The 19,605-nt window shown below is 46.9% G+C and overlaps 1 protein-coding gene across 3 annotated transcripts in view; it reads right to left on the bottom strand.

Annotated features, from left to right (window-relative positions):
• DEPTOR (DEP domain containing MTOR interacting protein) overlaps positions 1–19,605 on the bottom strand; it is a 65,317-nt gene that overhangs the window by 15,729 nt on the left and 29,983 nt on the right. For all 3 annotated transcript variants that reach the window (XM_079984425.1, XM_079984427.1, XM_079984426.1), the window contains exons 6-7: positions 5,183–5,368; positions 3,488–3,622 (exon numbers count right to left, since the gene is read on the bottom strand). In XM_079984425.1, the coding sequence (XP_079840551.1) occupies positions 3,488–3,622; positions 5,183–5,368 (321 nt within the window). The remainder of the gene's footprint in view (positions 1–3,487; positions 3,623–5,182; positions 5,369–19,605) is intronic.

Below are 19,605 nucleotides of genomic sequence, written 5' to 3'. Positions count from 1 at the left end.
GTTGCAATATTGGTGGGGTAGGAGAGCTGGAAAAACACAGCAACAAACCTGGCAACCAATGCTTGCTTTGGGTTTAAGCCTCCTAGAACACAATATACATCAGGGAGGCTTAGTTTGGTCAGAATCAAGTACACACTTCCAGAGTTAATGCTAAATACATTATTTCTGGTAAATGAGCCTCCCCAGCTGCTAGATAGCTGTGACAATTTGTGTCCCAGGCTTTTTAGATTCGCCTATGCGGGTGGCGCTGTGGGTTACACCACAGAGCCTAGGGCTTGCCGATCAGAAGGTCGGTGGTTCGAATCCCCGCAATGGGGTGAGCTCCCGTTGCTCGGTCCCTGCTCCTGCCAACCTAGCAGTTCGAAAGCATGAAGTGCAAGTAGATAAATAGGTACCACTCCAGCGGGAAGGTAAACGGTGTTTCCGTGCGCTGCTCTGGTTCACCAGAAGCGGCTTAGTCATGCTGGCCACATGACCTGGAAGCTGTACGCCGGCTCCCTCGGTCAATAAAGCGAGATGAACGCTGCAACCTCAGAGTTGTCCGCGACTGGACCTAATGGTCAGGGGTCCCTTTACCTTTATGGGATAGGATCCTAGGCTTGGCTCCTGTCATCTTATGGTGTGGCAACATCAGCTCAGGTTTGCCACTGAGCTTCACGGCTATGGCAGGATCTGAACCCTGGCCTCCCAGGTCCTAGCCCAGGGGTGGAGAACTGGGTCCAGACAGGGGTCCCTTTACCTTTACCTTTTACCTATGTACTATATGGAACCAAAGGGGCACATGGGTTGCCAGGTGTGAAATACATTGGCATTATTTTCAGCTCTCTTACCTATCTATCTTTCTATCTGTGCAAAGATCTTTTTCCTCAATTAAACACTTGCAATCTAATCTTTGGATCTAAAATGAATGCTATACCCTTGTTTCTTGGCACAAGGGTGGATTGTAGTGGGCAATAAAGGAATGATTGCTTACTGCTAAATAAATAATTTGTGCTTTTGTGTTCCTTTTAGGTGCACTTCCCTGCCACAAGATATAAAACAGCAGAGCATCGCTGACAGGTACAGTTTCTGATTTTTGCTCACTTTTCAGAGGCCAGCGTGTTCACTCCCACACTTAACTGTACAGCCAGGACGTGCCCAGATTCTAAAGAACGCAGATAAATAAATTTTAAATAAAACCACAGCAAGGGGGAAAGGAGAGGGAATTGCACCATTAATCATGAGTGACGTCACAAGCGCTGTCCTATAGTTGCCGGAGACACGCCTGCACCGTGTTGTACACAGGGCAAGTCTTCAATCCTATCCCTGCTCACTTGAGTTGGAGCCCTCGTATTCGCAGGTTAATGCCTTTGCAGGGCTACTGAAATCATCTTCAGAACACGCCGAGTATATTTATACGTAACTGAAGGGAAGACTGAAGTGAGAAAGGAGAGTGTGAGAATTCCCTTTGACATTCTGTTCTCCCTTTGAAGCAGATAACAGTGTGGATGGGAAAATGCATATTTCTTTACTGCCCTCCTCCGCCTTTTAATATCAGTCGGAAGAGCACAAAGGGGGGATGTTTCGTCTTTCTAGAGGCACAGGAAATAGCTTAGAAAGAAAACAATCTTGGAAGCTGACAGTTTTCATCTTATCATAGAGGGGCTTGTTGAAAATGAACCGATTGCTGAAGTATTCCTAATTCCTCTTAGCAAACAGCATGATCGCATCGTTGCTATCCCCTTTCCTGTGCTGACCTCATTCATTAATGGCTTGAATAAAGTAAATGTCTTCACATGCCGGCCACTGCTGTCACTGTTCTCTCTGTGTAATGGAGAAGAATGACAGATTGATCTATAAAGTGTTTCTAAGCGGGTCAGAAAACTTGGATTGTCAGCCGATTTAGGGCTGGTTGCCACAACCAGTGGGGGTGTGAAAGCGCTCCGTCGAGCAGCTGGTGTCATATGCCTAAGCTGACAAGGTACATAATTCCCTTCCGCGTTTACTTTTAGCCGGCTGCTGAATTCTGGCTATATTAGATTTAAGGGAACTGGCCTGATTTATTTACGTATATAATTTAGAAACTGCTTAATATAAAATGAAATCTCTGAACAGTTTAGGTAAGAGGTAATTTGGAGGAAAGCAGAGGAAATTCACAAAGTGCAACAACAATCAAACCGAAGCTTTCAAAACTTGGAATAAAAATGGAATAAAACTATACACCATTGATTAAAATCTGAGTCATGCACAGAAAAGCTTAAGAATTAGGAATCAGAGTCCAAGAAAACTTGGACAGCTTTTGAGAGGTCTGTTGCTGGGCTAGACCAATTCAGGTTAAGCTTTGAAGATGAACACTTTCACGTGTTAAACTCCTGTATATTCAAACATAGCCTATTAGAACTCTGGTCAAGCCTTTCCTTAGTTTTCAGTGTACATAAAAATTTAGTTATTTTTTAAGATGGGGGAACATGCAAACACTTAGTCCTCCCCTCCTTAAATGTAAATTGGTTTAGGCCATATACACATAGTACATTTAAAGCACATTCAAAGCACATTATTTCCCTCAAAGAATTCTGGGCACTGTAGTTTACCCCTCAGAGAGTTACAGTTTCTGGCAACTCATAAGAAACAACGGTGCCCAGAATTCTTTGAAGGAAATAATGTGCTTTGAAAGGGTATTTGGTTTTGCAAAGACATGCCCCTTCATTAAAAACAAATATATTCCTGCTATCTCAAAGCCAAATTGCCTGGGTGTTTTCTAAGGGGTAAAGTATAGGTAAGGGGTAAAGTGACCCCTGACCATTAGGTCCAGTCATGACCGACTCTGGGGTTGTGAGCTCATTTCGCTTTATTGGCCGAGGGAGCCAGCGTTTGTCCGCAGAAAGCTTCCGGGTCATGTGCCCAGCATGACTAAGCCGCTCCTGGTGAACCAGAGCAGCGCACGGAGATGCCGTTTACCTTCCCGCTGGAGCGGTACCTATTTATCTACTTGCACTTTGACATGCTTTCCAACTGCTAGGTTGGCAGGAGCAGGGACGGATCAACGGGAGCTCACCCCATCGCGGGGATTCGAACCGCCGACCTTCTGATCGGCAATTCCTAGGCTCTGTGGTTTAACCCACAGCGCCACTCGCGTCCCAAAGGGGGTAAAGTATATGTGGATTTAAATGCATATTTGCATTTATAATGCAGTTTACAAAAATACTAACAGTGGGTGCTGAAGGTAGGGAATTACAGAAGGGGGGGGCGTTTAATCATTTCTTCCCCCTCAAAAGCTGCTATTTGCATTGGTAGGAAAGCTAATAGCAGCTTTGGAGGAGCAAGCGCCACCCAGACTGCAGCCCCGTCCCTTTACAGTCATTCCAATTATCATATCAGCAGTTGCTCTTTCTGGTTTGTTTTGTTTTTAAAGCATGCATGTGCAATGCGAAGGTGCATCTAAAAAAGTGCATGGTATCTAACTTGACTGCAACACTCGCCAATGCAAACAAGTCTTAGCGATCCTTACCAGATTTGGGGTTGCACAGAACTGGAGGACTGCCGCTGATCGTTGGGCTGCTGCTGAAGTACCCACTGCTGCTACAGCTACTCATACTGCTCCGTCTCACTGCTGAGACAATCTTTATCTCCTTGGTGGGGCTCACTTTCCCAAGCGGAGGAGGAGGAGGAGGAGGAAGGGAAATAGGCAGGAGGACATAAATTAATTTATCTCTCTCTTATGATTCTCTTTACCATCATTCATAACAGGGGTCAGCAAACTTTTTCAGCAGGGGGCTGGTCCACTGTCCCTCAGACCTTGTGGGGGGCCAGACTGGACTATATTTTTTTTTTTGGGGGGGGGGGAATGAACGAATTCCTATGCCCCACAAATAACCCAGAGATGCATTTTAAATAAAAGGACACATAATACTCATGTAAAAACACCAGGCAGGCCCCACAAATAACCCATATGCATTTTAAATAAAAGGACACATTCTACTCATATAAAAACACACTGATTCCTGGACTGTCCACAGGCCAGATTTAGAAGGCGATTGAGACGGATCTGGCCCCCAGGCCTTAGTTTGCCTACCCATGATTCATAACTTCAGAGGTTTCTAGTGCAGGCACCCCCAAACTCGGCCCTCCAGATGTTTTGGGACTACAATTCCCACAATCCCTGACCACTGGTCCTGTTTGCTAGGGAAGATGGGAGTTGTAGTCCCAAAATATCTGGAGGGCCGAGTTTGGGGATGCCTGTTCTTGTCACCTTCAATAGTTCCATCACTTTGATGATGAACTGCTCATTTAGTACAATGGTGCTTTTCAAAACAAATAAGCAAAGCATTTGGGTTTTTGGGATGGCCTTTTAAGTCCATTTCACCTGTATATTGTTATATTAGAAATGCCACTGCTCTGATTTTATATCCAGTGGTCACCTAAATTTCTAAAACTTGTGTTGCCCATTCATGAACAGCTACATCTTAGAAACATTTAGGGTACTTCCATACACAAGTAGTTTTTTGTTTTGTTTTGTGCTTCAGGCTGCAATGCCGTATGAACCCAACGGGACTAACTTTGGGCTAGGTATATATAGGATTGTGCTATGAGTCAGTTGCGCAATATAAAGACTAAACTGGCCAGAATGCTCGCTCACATTACTAACGTTTTTCTTCTGCTTTCTCTTCTAAATTAAGAAAAGATTTATGCTTTCATAAATAGCACAAAAGAGGATCAACTTCAATATGGGAAGCTGCCGTCTTGTACTAGATTGTTTACAGGGCACCTGCATAATGTAATGATTGAAACATTCTCCTCCCATACTTCCCCTTTTCAGCTTCTGGATTTTTTCCAGGGCACAGAAAACCCAACTTCTGGAAAAAATGGAACAGCTGAACAATTTTCTCAGGGATAGATGACCTGTCCTAACACACAGCTAATCCAAGGTGGCAATGACTTGCATAGATTGTGCTCTAACCATTTATTCCTCTCCTCTCTAGAACTCTATCACTTTAACCCTTCCTTTTCAAACAGCATTTAATGCATACTCTTCATTCCCCTCAAAGCAGTCTGCAAGTGCTCAGAGGCACATATTCCAGGTTCTGTGAGTGAGCTACAGTGAATCTTGTTGAATCTTGGTTGAAAGTACTATAGAAATGGATAAATTACTATTTTTTTCCTACTAATACCACGAAGACTTCCTTCTGCTTTGGTACTCAAATACCTGAGAGGAAACTGGTGTGCTTTTTATTGTCATGGTTCTGCTTTCGTAGACAAAAGGGACTGTCGTGACTCTCTGGCATCAATCGGGACTTCTCAGCGAGCAGCTCCATCAATCTCCTCCTCCGGCGGAAATTCATTCGGAACTGGAACAGCAGATTGCTGTCTATAAAATGGTGTTTGTTGCACACTGGGAAGGAAGGTAGGTGAGACGGAGAGAGAAGTGGAAAGGCCTTTTTAGTGGTATAGAGAACACAGAATGTGTCAGGAATAAGGGGACAATGCTTGCAGTAAGCTACTTGAACTGGGGTGGAGAGGTCATTGGCAAAAATGGGAAGACGCAAGCAGATTGGGATGAAGGCAAGAGAAACGCTTATTGCACGTCGAGGTCCCCCAAGCCACCCCAATAACTCACACTTCACACATCAATTTTTGTTTAAGGTTTTTGGCATGAATTTGGCCACAACTTTATTTAAATACACACACGTGAGTGGTTGCTTAGGCATTGGTTATGACTATCTGTCCTTGCCCCAGGGACAGAACTGACCTCCGGATTCCAGCGGAAGCCAGGCAAGGGGACAGGACTGACCTCCGGATTCCAGCGGAAGCCAGTCAGGGAGAACCATATTGGGGAGAAATGAAGCTGGACATCAGTCCCCCATTTCTCACCCTCATGCCCCCTGGGGCTTGCACGACCCAAGTCCGATGTCAGGGACTAGGATGAAAGGGATGGCAAGCCCCTGGATTCCTGTATTCTCCCCAGCAACACTCCTTGCCCAATCACAGCATGAGGCCAATTTGCCCAACAACAGTGGGGTGGCCTTTTTGGCCCCCACCGCAACACGTGCTCTCTATTATGGAGAACACGCTTTGGTGTGCAGGTGCCCCACAAACAAATCAGAATGGATGATCAGTGAAGACAAGATACAATATAACCTCCATGTAAGCTTTGTGCAAGGAAAGGATGAATGCTCAATAAACAGGTCATCTGGAGAGGCCACAGACTCAGATGTCATTGCTCTCTGTAGAGTCTTCCAAGCCGTATATTAGAACTTACCCATTTGGAGTGGGAAAACTTTTTAAAAAACCTGTTATCTTTGGCATTATGGGTCTATCAAGACTTGAACTGGGTGTTTTTTGGTTTGCATACTAATGCCTTTGTCGGCCATTGGAGGCTATAGAATGAATGGAGGAAAGATCAACATTGTTTGTCTTTAGGCTACAAAGTGGCGCCATCCCCCAGAGAACAGATTGAGTCTCTATGTACTGATATGCCTTTAAATATTTCCAGGTAAGTGTTAGTGATACCTATCTAACTCACAACCTTCCTATCTCCCACTCCATTTAGACAGATGCTTTCCTTTTGAGCTTGGCCAGCCAACCTGAGTTTTGGACTTCCCATTCCACATGAAGCTCTGAACGTCTGGCTCCTGGAACTCCTTAGTAATACCAGTCTCTGCTCCTGTACACACTCATAGTATGTCTCTGTGCTAACAGGGCCCCAGGACCACAAAACCTGGTGTTTATTATTTAGATCAGCCTTGATAAGTCAGGACAGGCTTTGCTATATTACATTTTTCAACATGCACTCTCTCAACAGAGACATCAGTTCATTCTCACTCCTCGCCCTTAAGGCAGCAAGAGCTACTCACAACCAGGTGTGTTTCCTACCTATCTGCTGTTATAACTTCTGGAAAGGTCTATGCCAGGTTTGAGAACATGTTTGGTGCCAAGACGGACTCAATTTATATCCCATCCTTCCTCCCCAAGTTGCCCAGGGCAGCAATGATCTCTTTACTTTTTGCAAAACTTTACACAACATGCTTTGATGTTGAATAAGAATGCCAGGCTCAACTCTGCACCCAGAAGTAGCTGCAGTGTAATAAATGCATCTACGTTATTATTGCAGCAGTAATTGTCCAGAACCACTAGTTCTTAAAAGCTGCAATCCCTGAATACCTTAGGCAGCAGGGAGGATAAACTTCCATTTCCTAAAAGCATTGCAATTAACAATGGAGATAAATGTGTTGGACATTCGCCTATATATATATATATATATATATATGAGAGCGAATGATGGACTTGAAGAAAGAATACAGAGTAGGGTTCATTTCTACTGCAAGGAATGTTCAAAACTGCTGAATATTGAGACTCATGTGAATGCCAACTATCCTAGATGAATTTTGTGACTGTCTAAAGATACCTGTTCCTCACTTCTCATTAGGCATGCACCTATGAACACTGAGAGTCACATTTAGGTTACTGTCAGCTTTCATATGTATATGTTCTTTGGACATTTATTAGTTTGCTTGGGGTTGCCAAGATTCCTTCACAGTATCTGTGCGTGATGTCAATTTTTCAAATGGAAGTTTTGTACACAATATTGCAAAATGCTATGCAAAACAAAACATTTCATAAGCAAAAGCATGAAAAGCAGATAAAAATCAAAAGTAATGAATAAAAAATGCTCATAAGAATGTACCTTACCACATAGTAATACGATAATGTAACCTGAACGTCCACAATTCACCAAATTTTGGACAAAAACTACAACATCAGCATTAAATATATCATTTTGAATATTACCTATTTGGTACTTTCACAGTTAATCATTAACCAGAGTATATTTTCATTCTTATGAAGTTACTGAATGTAGAAACATCGCCTACCATTCCATCACACCACTCCATTTTAAAAAGACTCTACGGCTATGCTCACACATGCTCTTTACTTGATGACTCAAACATCAAGCGATGACTTGCAAGTGTAGAAGAGCTATCAAATCAAATATTAAGAATAAATTGTTTAACTCCTAACAATACTGCTTGAAGGAGATAGTTAACATGGTAAACTGCAACTCCATCTTGTGTTAAGTTTTCTTTAGTGATTTATTTAAGATGGTCTGATGTTTCCTCAAATTTATGACGCTGCTGTAAAATATTAGAATTCAAGCATTTCCGTCCTGCTTAGAAAAGTGGAATAAGCCAAGTACTGTACTGGCTGGACATTGGTTAGCCACCATTTCACTTATGCAAATAATAGCTCGTGCCAACGGGTTGCATCAGAGCAATGAATTCACGCAAACTCATGTCTTCTTCATGGAAGACAGCAGATATCTTTCATTAGCCTACAGCTCCAATACTACAGATGATTAGGCCATTCACATGTTCTTGGACTCAAACTGATGGGTCACTACTGGTTGTCTGAAGCACCATTCAGACTATGGAGGGTGAGGACTAGATACCAAAAAAGTTACCTAACTATAAGGACATATACTAACATGGTTCTCAAAGCTGGAGCATTATTGGAACAGTGGAATCATCACCCAGTCCAGTCTAGGTGTACATTTTTAATGATTAAAGGTAAAGGTAAAGGTACCCCTGCCCGTACGGGCCAGTCTTGACAGACTCTGGGGTTGTGCGCCCATCTCACTTAAGAGGCCAGGGGCCAGCGCTGTCCGGAGACACTTCCGGGTCACGTGGCCAGTGTGACATCGCTGCTCTGGCGAGCCAGAGCCGCACACGGAAACGCCGTTTACCTTCCCGCTGGTAAGCGGTCCCTATTTATCTACTTGCACCCGGAGGTGCTTTCGAACTGCTAGGTTGGCAGGCGCTGGGACCGAGCAGCGGGAGCGCACCCCGCCGCAGGGATTCGAACCGCCGACCTTTCGATCGGCAAGTCCTAGGCGCTGAGGCTTTAACCCACAGCGCCACCTGATTAGCCCCATGGAATTTCCAACCATGAAATTGATTCATAAAGTCTAAGGTGGCCCTAAGATAATGACCACACAGCAACTTTCTATAACCTCAATTTTGTATGCAGCACGACACTAGGAGAGAGAGAAACAGCAGGTTACAAGCAGTGTGGCATTTATGCACTGCACGCTTCCATGGTGGCTGAACTAGTGATGGGGATAACAGCACGGAGGAGATCAGGACATCTAAAGCTATCTTCTTGGACAATTGAGATGATATGGAAGTTAAGGAAGACAAAGATTGGCGCTGCCAAAATTTCATTATTCCAAGGGCTGACAAAAAGACAAATTGCTGCGCTCCCTGTCATTCGCTTCTTCAACTGCCGCTTGCAATTGCGCGTTCAGACCCAGAAACCTCCCCCCTAAATAAATTCACACTTGACTCAAATTTTGGTTTTGGTTTTTGGCAGAATTTAGGCCACAACTTTATTGATTACAGAAAGTGAGTGGTTGCATAGGCTCTGGTTCGACTAGCTCCCTGCCATGCAGGTAGCGCTGACCCAGGGTTCCAGCATAGGCCAACCTAGGGTGAACACCTGGATAAGCAGAAAGCTGGGAACAGGCTATCTCCACCAGCCAAATGTCCCCCTGGACTCAGGCACAGGCACAACCCCCTCTCAGGGGTTGACCAAACCATCAAGTCCCTGGATTCCTTTAACGGAATACCCTTCACATAGGGATGGCGAGAGCATTCTCCCATCCCTATCACCTGAACCAGAGCCTATCCCGCAACCTTACAAGTTGTGACGATTTGCTACGCAGCAGGCGAAACCCAAATGGCAACAGCCAATCAGCCAAGTGGGGAAAATTCCTGCCATGCCTCTGTCCCAACGACAAATGACACATGATGGCATAGCAAGGTCAAGCGCACAAGTCCTAAAAGTAGGGAGAGGTGGGTGGGTATTCCGAATGCACGCACCAAAAGAGGAAGCTCTGGGTCACATGCATGGGTATAAATAGGTCCCTCGAACTGTTTGGGCTGCATCCCATTGGCCAGATTGCACCCAGCTTTGAGGGACCTACCAATTGGGTGTTGTGGCTGACCAATCGTACCCACCCACAACACAGGGTGTCAGTTTTCCAGGTCTCACCGCAATACATGCCCTCTTTAAGGGAGCTCCTGATATGCCAAAATTTCATTATTCCAACCGCTGACAAAAAGACAAATTGCTGCGCTTCCTGTCATTCGCTTCTTCAACTGTCGCTTGCAATTATTGTTATTAAAGAGATTCCATCTCAGCCTGCTTTATTTCAGCTTTCTGGTTTATTTCAGTGGCAACTTTATTGGCTCGCCCCACCAGGTGTGCTTTCCAATTCCCCCCCAAGGCCTTCATTAAGCTGAATAGTTTTAAAATTAAAATTGCAGAGGATGTTACATTTTGTAGCAATTCATTTCCTGGTTCCTAGATTCTAATTACACCATGGATGGTGTCTGACTTCATTATGTAGAAAGCAGGTGATCTCATGGTTTTAAATATATGCAGTGGTAACTGCGGGGGTGAGTGGGTGAGAGTGAAACAGAGCTTCAGCACTGTAAGTAAAAACCAAACTCAGTGGTAGAGAACATAAGGCTAGCTGTCTCCTAAGTCTGATTCCCCCCACCCGCCACGTGCACTGAATATCCACTTTCGCCAGCTACATTATTTTCAAGCTTGGCCCAGCTCACAAAGAAAATATCTGAATAAAGTCCACTTTATTTTCCTGGTGTTATGTACTGGGTTGAATAGGATCCAAACTGCAGCAGTCTGATTGGCCCTAGAACAATAGGATCCAAAAGGCAGCAGCCTGATTGGTCCTAGAACAATAGGATTCAGAATGCAGCAGTCTGATTGGTCCTAGAACAATGCAGCAGTATGATTGGTTGGCAGGAACTACCCAATCATGCTCCAGATAGAAGTGAATCCACAACCTGATTGGCTTACAGTAGAATTCCGGAATTAGCCAATCATGTGCAGCCCATTGTGTAAATAATGTATATAAAGCAGATACCTTGAGGGGACTTTCATCATTCCTCCTCACCACTATGAGCTGAATAAAGAGCATGAAATCACCTTGCGACTCTGAGTATATTTCACTGGCGACGAGGATGGGATCCCGCTGAGCTGACTGCCACACACAGCACCGCAGCACCGCCACCTGCCGCATCGCTGCCTCGCACCGTGTATCCAGGCTTCAGCTCCAGGACACAAGGAACTCAGAATGGCAACCAACAGCAGCTTTTCGCCATTCAACCCAGCATCTGGAGACTGGGAAGCATACGCCTCCCGTTTCACCTTCCTCCTAGAAGCCAAAGGGGTCACCGATGAAGAAGACGCCAAGAAGAGGGCAATATTCTTCAGCGTCTGCGGAGAGGAGACGTTTGAAATCGCCCGGGCTCTCCTTGCGCCTGAAGACGTCGCTACTGTTCCATACAAAACAATAATGGAACAGCTGAAGGGGCACTTTTCGCCACAGCCCTCAGTGGTGGCTCGTCGAAATGCCTTCTACGCAAAGCGGCAAGCCTCTGGGGAAACCATAACTGGGTTTGTGACCTCTCTCCGCCAAGCCGCCCGGTTCTGCAACTTCTCAGAGCTGGAGAACATGCTTCGTGACCGCCTCGTCGGTGGCCTGAGGGATGAGAAGCTGCAACGACGCCTCTACGCTAAGAAGGACCTAACGTTCCAGGTCGCTCTGGAGGAGGCCCTGGCAACGGAAGCTGCCGAGAGGTCGACGCAAGAGGCACGGCCGAGCCAGCCATCCCAACCGAGGGTCCACCATGAAGACCTCACCGACGACTCAGGATCCAACAGGGAGGAGGTGCACCGAGTACAGCAGCGCACTCAAGCAGCCCACATACCACAGCTGCCTCGACGAGAAGGAGGGAACTGCGCAAGCTGCGGAGAAAGTCACGAGAGGAGGACCTGCCGTTTCCGCAACGCAGAGTGCAGGCAGTGCAGAAAATCGGGACACATCGCCCGGGTGTGTCGGGCTCGGCCCACCCGACGCCAGGCATCAGATGACCAATCCAAGAGCCCAGGTCCCGGGGCCCAACGCACCAAGGCAACTCGACTGAGCTCACGGACTTCCAGGTATACCAGTTGCCCCACCCCAACGTAGAGAAAATTTATGTTGACGTACAGATAGAGGGGGCCCCATGCCGCATGGAGCTTGACACGGGTTCAACTCTATCCATAATCTCGGCAAGGACCTTAAGGAAACTGTGTCCTACTGGGGGTCCCAAACTCAGGCCGGCCCCATTCACCCTCCGGGACTTCCAGAAACGTAAGGTCCCCACAATGGGGGTGGGGACCTTCAGGGTGCAATACCGAGGGCGGACGCGGCAACTGGAATTGCTGGTGGTCAAGGGCCCCTACATTAGCTTACTGGGATTGGCATGGTTTGGACCACTGGGGCTAGCCGTCACCGGGGTGAACCACACTAGCTTACAAGTGGACGTGGACGCCATATGCAAGGAATTTCCGGGGGTTTTTGATGGGAAATTGGGACAGTATACGGGCCCCCCAATTGCTCTACAGCTTGACCCCGCAGTACGACCGGTCAGGCTCAAGGCCCGCCGGGTCCCGTTCGCCCTGAAACCCCGTATAGACGAGGAATTGGACCGGCTTGTGGAGCAAGGAGTGCTGGAGCCGGTGCCTAATGCCCCCTGGGAAACCCCAATTGTCACACCCGTCAAGCCTAATGGTTCGGTCCGCATCTGCGCAGACTACAAATGTACCATAAACAAGGCCCTTACGGCCCATGCATACCCAGTGCCAGTGGTCAGCCATGTTCTTGCCACCCTGGCTGGGTCGAAAATTTTTGGCAAGCTGGACTTGGCCCAAGCATATCAACAGCTGCCAGTAGATGAGGCCACAGCAGAGGCACAGACGATTGTGACACACAGAGGAGCATTCAGGGTAAAGCGGCTGCAATTCGGTATCAGCGTGGCACCAGGCATATTCCAGAATCTAATGGACTCTCTCCTTAAAGGGATTCCTGGCGTCACCCCCTTCTTCGATGATGTGTTGATTGCCGGGCCCACACCAGAGGAGTTTGAGGACCGCCTCCGCACCGTTCTGCACCGTTTCCAGACGGCGGGTCTCAAGGTGAAGCGGGAAAAATGTCTACTAGGAGTGCCTCAGGTGGACTTTCTGGGATTTATGGTGGACGCAGAAGGGGTCCACCCGACTGGGGACAAGGTACGGGCCATTTGTGATGCCCCAGCGCCCAAGAACAAGACTGAACTTCAGGCCTTCTTGGGACTATTGAACTTTTACCATTCCTTCCTTCCCCACAAGGCGGCGGTAGCGGAGCCCCTACACAGACTCCTGGACAAGCGGGCCCCTTGGGTGTGGGGCCAGCGCCAGGAGGCCGCATTCCAGGCAGTCAAGGACTTGCTTGTCTCAAACTCGGTCTTGGCACACTTCGACGAGAGGCTGCCGGTGGTGCTAGCATGCGACGCCTCGCCCTATGGAATTGGCGCTGTCCTGGGACACCAACTCCCGGATGGAAGAGAGGTACCAGTGGCATACTTTTCCCAGACACTCAACGCAACCGAGCGGAACTACTCGCAAATCGACAAGGAGGGTCTGGCAATCGTGAAGGGAGTAAAAAAATTCCATGATTTCTTGTACGGGCGGCCCTTCACCGTGGTGACTGACCACAAGCCGTTGCTTGGCTTGTTTGCCCCTGAAAAGCAGACCCCCCAAGTGCTGTCTCCTCGCGTCCTCAGGTGGTCAATTTTCCTTGCCAGCTACCAGTATGCACTGATTCACCGTCCGGGGAAGGCGATGGGCCATGCGGACGCCCTCAGCAGGCTACCACTACCGGAAACAGGCCCCGACCCAGCACCTGCACAAGAGGTTATGAGCCTGGAGCTGCTTCCTGACCGCCCCATTCAGGCACAAGAAGTTGCACACCATTCCAAGAAAGATAGGGTCATCTCCCGGGTCCTGGACTGGGTGTGGAGGGGATGGCCCAGCAGCAGCCCCGGGCCAGAATTCGCCGGCTACACAACCCGCAAACATGAACTGTCAGCCCACAAGGGGTGCCTGTTATGGGGAAGCAGGGTCGTTGTTCCCCAGCCCCTCCGCAAAAGGGTCCTCACAGCCCTACACGAGACACACCCAGGGGTAGTAAGAATGAAGGCCCTTGCCAGGAGTTATGTGTGGTGGCCAGGGATCGACGGAGAGATAGAGGCCTGGGTCAAACACTGCCAGGCCTGCCAAGAATCCCGCCCAGATCCCCCAAGGGCCCCAGTCCAGTCCTGGGAGTCCGCCCGAGCACCATGGTCACGCCTGCATGTGGACTTCGCTGGCCCCTTTCAGGGAAAAACATTCTTCATAGTGGTGGACTCCTACACCAAATGGCTGGAAGTCGCACTGGTACCGTCCACTTCTACGTCCGCAGCCATCCGGGTACTACGCAGGCTGTTTGCAACCCACGGGCTCCCTGACACTCTCGTCTCAGACAACGGGACTGCATTTACGTCAGGAGAATTCCAAACCTTCACAACGCAGAACGCCATCCGCCACATCCGTTCGGCGCCATTCCACCCTGCCACCAATGGCCAAGCAGAACGCATGGTGCGGACCACCAAGGACACCCTTCGCCGCATGACACAAGGGGATTGGGAGTACCGCCTTGCCACATTCCTTCTAGCACAGCACAGCACCCCCAGCTCAACGACTGGCCGGAGCCCCGCTGAACTACTAATGGGTCGGCGCCTTGCAATCAGATTGGACCGCCTTCACCCCGATAGAGCTCAGGATGAGGCAGTGGTGGGGGAAGGCAAGAACCCCCGGACCTTCGAGGCTCAGGACCCAGTGTACGCAAAGAATTTTGGGGCAGGCCCAGCATGGGTACCCGCCACAGTCACCAGGGTCACTGGCCCCGTGTCGTATGAGGTGCTAACGGATGGGGGGCAATGCTGGCGCCGCCACTGCGACCAGATACGGCGACGATTCCCAGGAGAAAACCAGGAGGAGGAAAGGGCAGAGGAGTCCCAAGGGAACAGAGGGGCAGTGAGGCCCATAGAGCAGCAGGGGCCAGCAGGAGAGGCAGAATCAGTAAATACAGAGAGGACCCGTGAGGCCGAAAGGACACCGGAACCAGAACCACGACTGAGCGAGCCGGTTGCGCCAGACCAAACAGCCCCATCACAGCCAGCATCCTTGGAACACGAGCCAGAACCTGAACCCCGGACCAGGGAACACCCCAGGCCGCAACGCACACGTAGGCCGCCGGCGTACCTCGAGGACTATGAATGCGACCTCCCGGGCAGGACTGGAACTTAGAGGGGAGGGGTGTTATGTACTGGGTTGAATAGGATCCAAACTGCAGCAGTCTGATTGGCCCTAGAACAATAGGATCCAAAAGGCAGCAGCCTGATTGGTCCTAGAACAATAGGATTCAGAATGCAGCAGTCTGATTGGTCCTAGAACAATGCAGCAGTATGATTGGTTGGCAGGAACTACCCAATCATGCTCCAGATAGAAGTGAATCCACAACCTGATTGGCTTACAGTAGAATTCCGGAATTAGCCAATCATGTGCAGCCCATTGTGTAAATAATGTATATAAAGCAGATACCTTGAGGGGACTTTCATCATTCCTCCTCACCACTATGAGCTGAATAAAGAGCATGAAATCACCTTGCGACTCTGAGTATATTTCACCTACATTCACTTCCAAGAATCTTCCAAGAACTGAATAAAAAAGATTTTGAAGAAATCACTGTCATTATGGAAAACACCACAGATTTCCAAATCTTTAACTCCTCATCTTTTGAACATTTGGCGCATGAATCTTCTATAAATGCTTTAGGATAGTGACCAATTTTTGAAAATAAAAAAAATACTCATTTCTTTTGCATTTGCAAAATCCTGTGTTTTTCTGCCCTGCCCATATTTCCTAGAGATTGATGACCTGATTTTCACGTTAAATGTGCACCTTTCATCTCTGCATAACCCTGATGTGTCACACACTGACCCACTAAGTACAATAGCAGAAGGGCTTCCCTTCCAATTTTCCTCCCAGTGGAGAATAAATACTGCAAGACAAAAACATATGATATTGCAGAGAGCTTTCCTTCCAAAGGCTTTTTGGTCTTCAGAGCTAATCTGGCATCTGTAAATGTGCTTTAATGGTAGCATCAATTCAGAACATCTACCCTGTCATTAAAAATCCAGACGTTCAGTTACTGGTGTTCAACTATCTTTCTATCCAAGCCAATTCCCAATATTATATCCCACTCTCCTAACATTTCATCATGTTTTACTGGGCTCAAGAAAAGAGACTTTTGGTTGTTCCAGGGGGTTGGACTTAAACCAATGGGTTCAAATTACAAGAAAAAGGATCCAGACGAAACATTAGGAAGAGCTTTCTGAAGATATGAGTGGTTCAGCAATGGAATGGACCACCTTGGAAGGTGGTGGCCTATTTTTGTTAGATTATTTTAAGCAGAGAGTGAATGGCCACCTACCATCTATGCTTTGGTAGTAAAGGTGAAAAGGTAAAGGACCCCTGGATGGTTAAGTCCAGTCAAAGGCTATGGGGTTGTGGCACCCATCTCACTTTCAGGCTGAGGGAACCGGCTTTTGTTGAACTTCCTGTAGAGGTAGGCAGTTAGAACAGACTACTTTTGAGGGACCTTCCAATTCTATGACAGAGGACAGTTCAATCTCTAAAGGCAAGGAACAGTTTGTCCCAATTGCAACCGTGTCTACAGATGCTTTTACTTTTGTCATCCATTCTACCATGGCAGAGACACAGCCTATACCACTCCTCTCCCTTCTGAAGGTAGCTGAAATATTAGGGGAAGGGGCATTGCTACCCAGTCTCAGCGAAGGTGACAGATCTTTAGCTAGTCTGCATTTCTAAAATGCTCGTGCTGCATTCCATAACAGTCTAGTGTCATACCAAGATATAGATCCCAGGGTGGGATTATATGCAGGTGTATAGTGGGGCTGTCAGCATGACACCCTGGGAATGGCTTTGACTGGCCAAGCTAAACCAAGTGAGGGCAGCCAATGGGTCTCAAACCTTTTTGGTGAGTTAGAGACTTCCCATGCATACAAAGACAGGCTCTAGCGCATTGAGTGGACAAGACCAGTAGTGGGTCCAATGGTCAAGAAGGAAGTTTCTGCATGGGCTGCAGAGGGAAGTGAGGAGCAGATGGGGCTCATCAACCTGGGAAGGTAACCCATCTACAAGAAGGGAAACTCTGGTCCTAAATCTCTGCTGCCTTGCAGGAGATCTTTGGGAGAAGAAAAGGCCTACACAAATCCAGGGTGGAGTCCCTAAGACCATTGGATGGTGCCTTGCACGTTTCCTTCCAACAAGTCCTGTAGCCAAGCTCTGCATGCAGTCATTCAGTACATGGTATGCATACATCTCAAGTTTACCAAACTGGGAAAGACCAGGACCAACTTAAGGCACAGAGCATTGCCAGAAAGGGGTGGCATTTTCAGACAGAAGTTCAAGAGGAAACAGAAGGTTCTGGTTAGAGAGGGAGCTGGTGTAACATAGTGGTTAACCTAAAATTCTGGTTGGAACCTTGTCTCTGCCATCAACTCCACAGATGTCTGTCCCCTCGGTCTCACCTAGTGTACCCGCAAAACTGGGATAATAGTACTGCAAGGGTTGTAAAGTAATGCACATGAAATGCTTTGCACACTCAAAAGCGTTATAGAAACACAAAACATTTATTATTATTCAGACAGGCATTTAGATATGAAAGCTCTTGCCTCAATGCTAGAATCTGAACTAAAGTTGACAGTCAGGCCCTTTTCTGTGACAATAAATTAACTAGAGAAGGAAACTGCATGTCATTATTCTTTGTGCTTATTCAGCAATAAGGGAAGTCGAGTTCTATTATAAACTGTGGCAGCAGTTTATAAAGACAACCAATGAGGCACAAAGGTATTTTATCCTACACTCAATCGTCAGCCAAATATCTCATTCAGCTCTTGCCAGGCTACAGCAGAATGCCAATTAGTGTTAATTGAAACTGTATTGACAATGCTGACATATAAGTCACAAAGAATGGCTTGGCCCTTGGAGAGCAGAGGAAACTTGCCAGCGGATCCATGGTATTTACTTGCAAACTGAGCAGACTCTATAAAGATTGCAATAAACAGACAACGGAGTGAAAAGCAGGCAGCTGTTGTTATTTCAAAGTTAGCTTGCAATTTGGAAACAGGATGGGGGGAGGTGAGAAAGGAAAATTTCTAATTTTTTAGCTATGCTAGTTTCAGTATAAGTACAGATGCAGTCAAAACAGATGTTATTTTTGTTTGATACAGCTAAAATCCATAATCATTCCATCTCAGCTGAGTGTAACCAATATCGTTTCTAACTCGGGTGAAACACAATGAAATCTATAGAAACTAAGTCTTTAAACCAAATCTCCTACTGGCAAAGTATTATAAATAAAGAGCTTAGCCTCTCTGGGCTTTAATCAGATTTTACACCAGTCCTTTTCATCCTAAGTTCTTGGAAAGTCAATAAGAACACTCCATTTCTAACATTAAACAGGAACAAGGGAGTTGCATACATTTCCTCTGGCTGCAATTCCAATGTGTTTCAGTTCCCCAGGGGAAATCTTGCATGACTGGGTCAGAACACTGTTGGATTAGCCCATCAGTGCCATTGGTAGCCGGCCAAAAATTATGGTTGCCAGTGGGAGGAAGTTGCTTGTTTTCAGGTGGTGCGTTAGCATGTTTTTGATTTGATTGGGGAAACCTGGGTTGCAGCCCTGTTCCATTTTTTGTTTGTTTGCTTGTTTTAATTTTTAATCACCATCATCCCATAGGATTCAAGCACATCCAAAGAAAACATTCGAATAAAACACAACATGCAATCGCACAATTATTAAAATCTTTTTTTTAAAAAAAGCCTTCAATAATGTATTGAAATTTCAGCCATAACAATTACAGCACAGAAGACTAAATTGGGCTTCACACATCCTTGACCTCTCAAAGGCCCAATGGAAAAGGTATGTGTTCAATTGACACAAAGAATCTGGCAGGAAAAGGGACAGCTTGTTGACAGGACAAACAGGGCTGGCAGATATTGAAAGAGACACTCCTGGCTCAGTCCTGCTCAGAATTAGCTGGGCAGCAGTTCCACTGAACTCAGAGGTGCTTTCTTCTGACTGCAGAGGATGGTTTAACTCATAACAGACTTTGAACTTTAACAAAAGATCTTCGGCCTGCTTTAGCTTTTTAATGACAAATGCAGCAGCCACGAAATTAAAAGACGCCTGCTTCTTGGGAGAAAAGCAATGACAAACGTAGACACCATCTTAAAAAGTAGAGACATCACCTTGCCGACAAAGGTCCGTATAGTTAAAGCCATGGTTTTCCCAGTAGTGATGTATGGAAGTGAGAGCTGGACCATAAAGAAGGCTGATCGCTGAAGAATTGATGCTTTTGAATTATGGTGCTGGAGGAGACTCATGAGAGTCCCATGGACTGCAAGAAGATCAAACCTATCCATTCTGAAGGAAATCAGCCCTGAGTGCTCACTGGAAAGGCAGATCGTGAAGCTGAGGCTCCAATACTTTGGCCACCTCATGAGAAGAGAAGACTCCCTGGAAAAGACCCTGATGCTGGGAAAGATGGAGGGCAGAAGGAGAAGGAAGTGGAAGAGACAGTTTCACTGCTGCGTAAAGGCTCTGGGTGATATTCAACT

The sequence above is a fragment of the Podarcis cretensis genome, assembly GCF_951804945.1.
Source record: "Podarcis cretensis genome assembly, chromosome: 7".
NCBI classification, from domain to species: Eukaryota; Metazoa; Chordata; class Lepidosauria; order Squamata; family Lacertidae; genus Podarcis; species Podarcis cretensis.
Note: the sequence above shows the minus strand (reverse complement) of the source record. Positions and strands in the feature narration are given on the sequence as shown.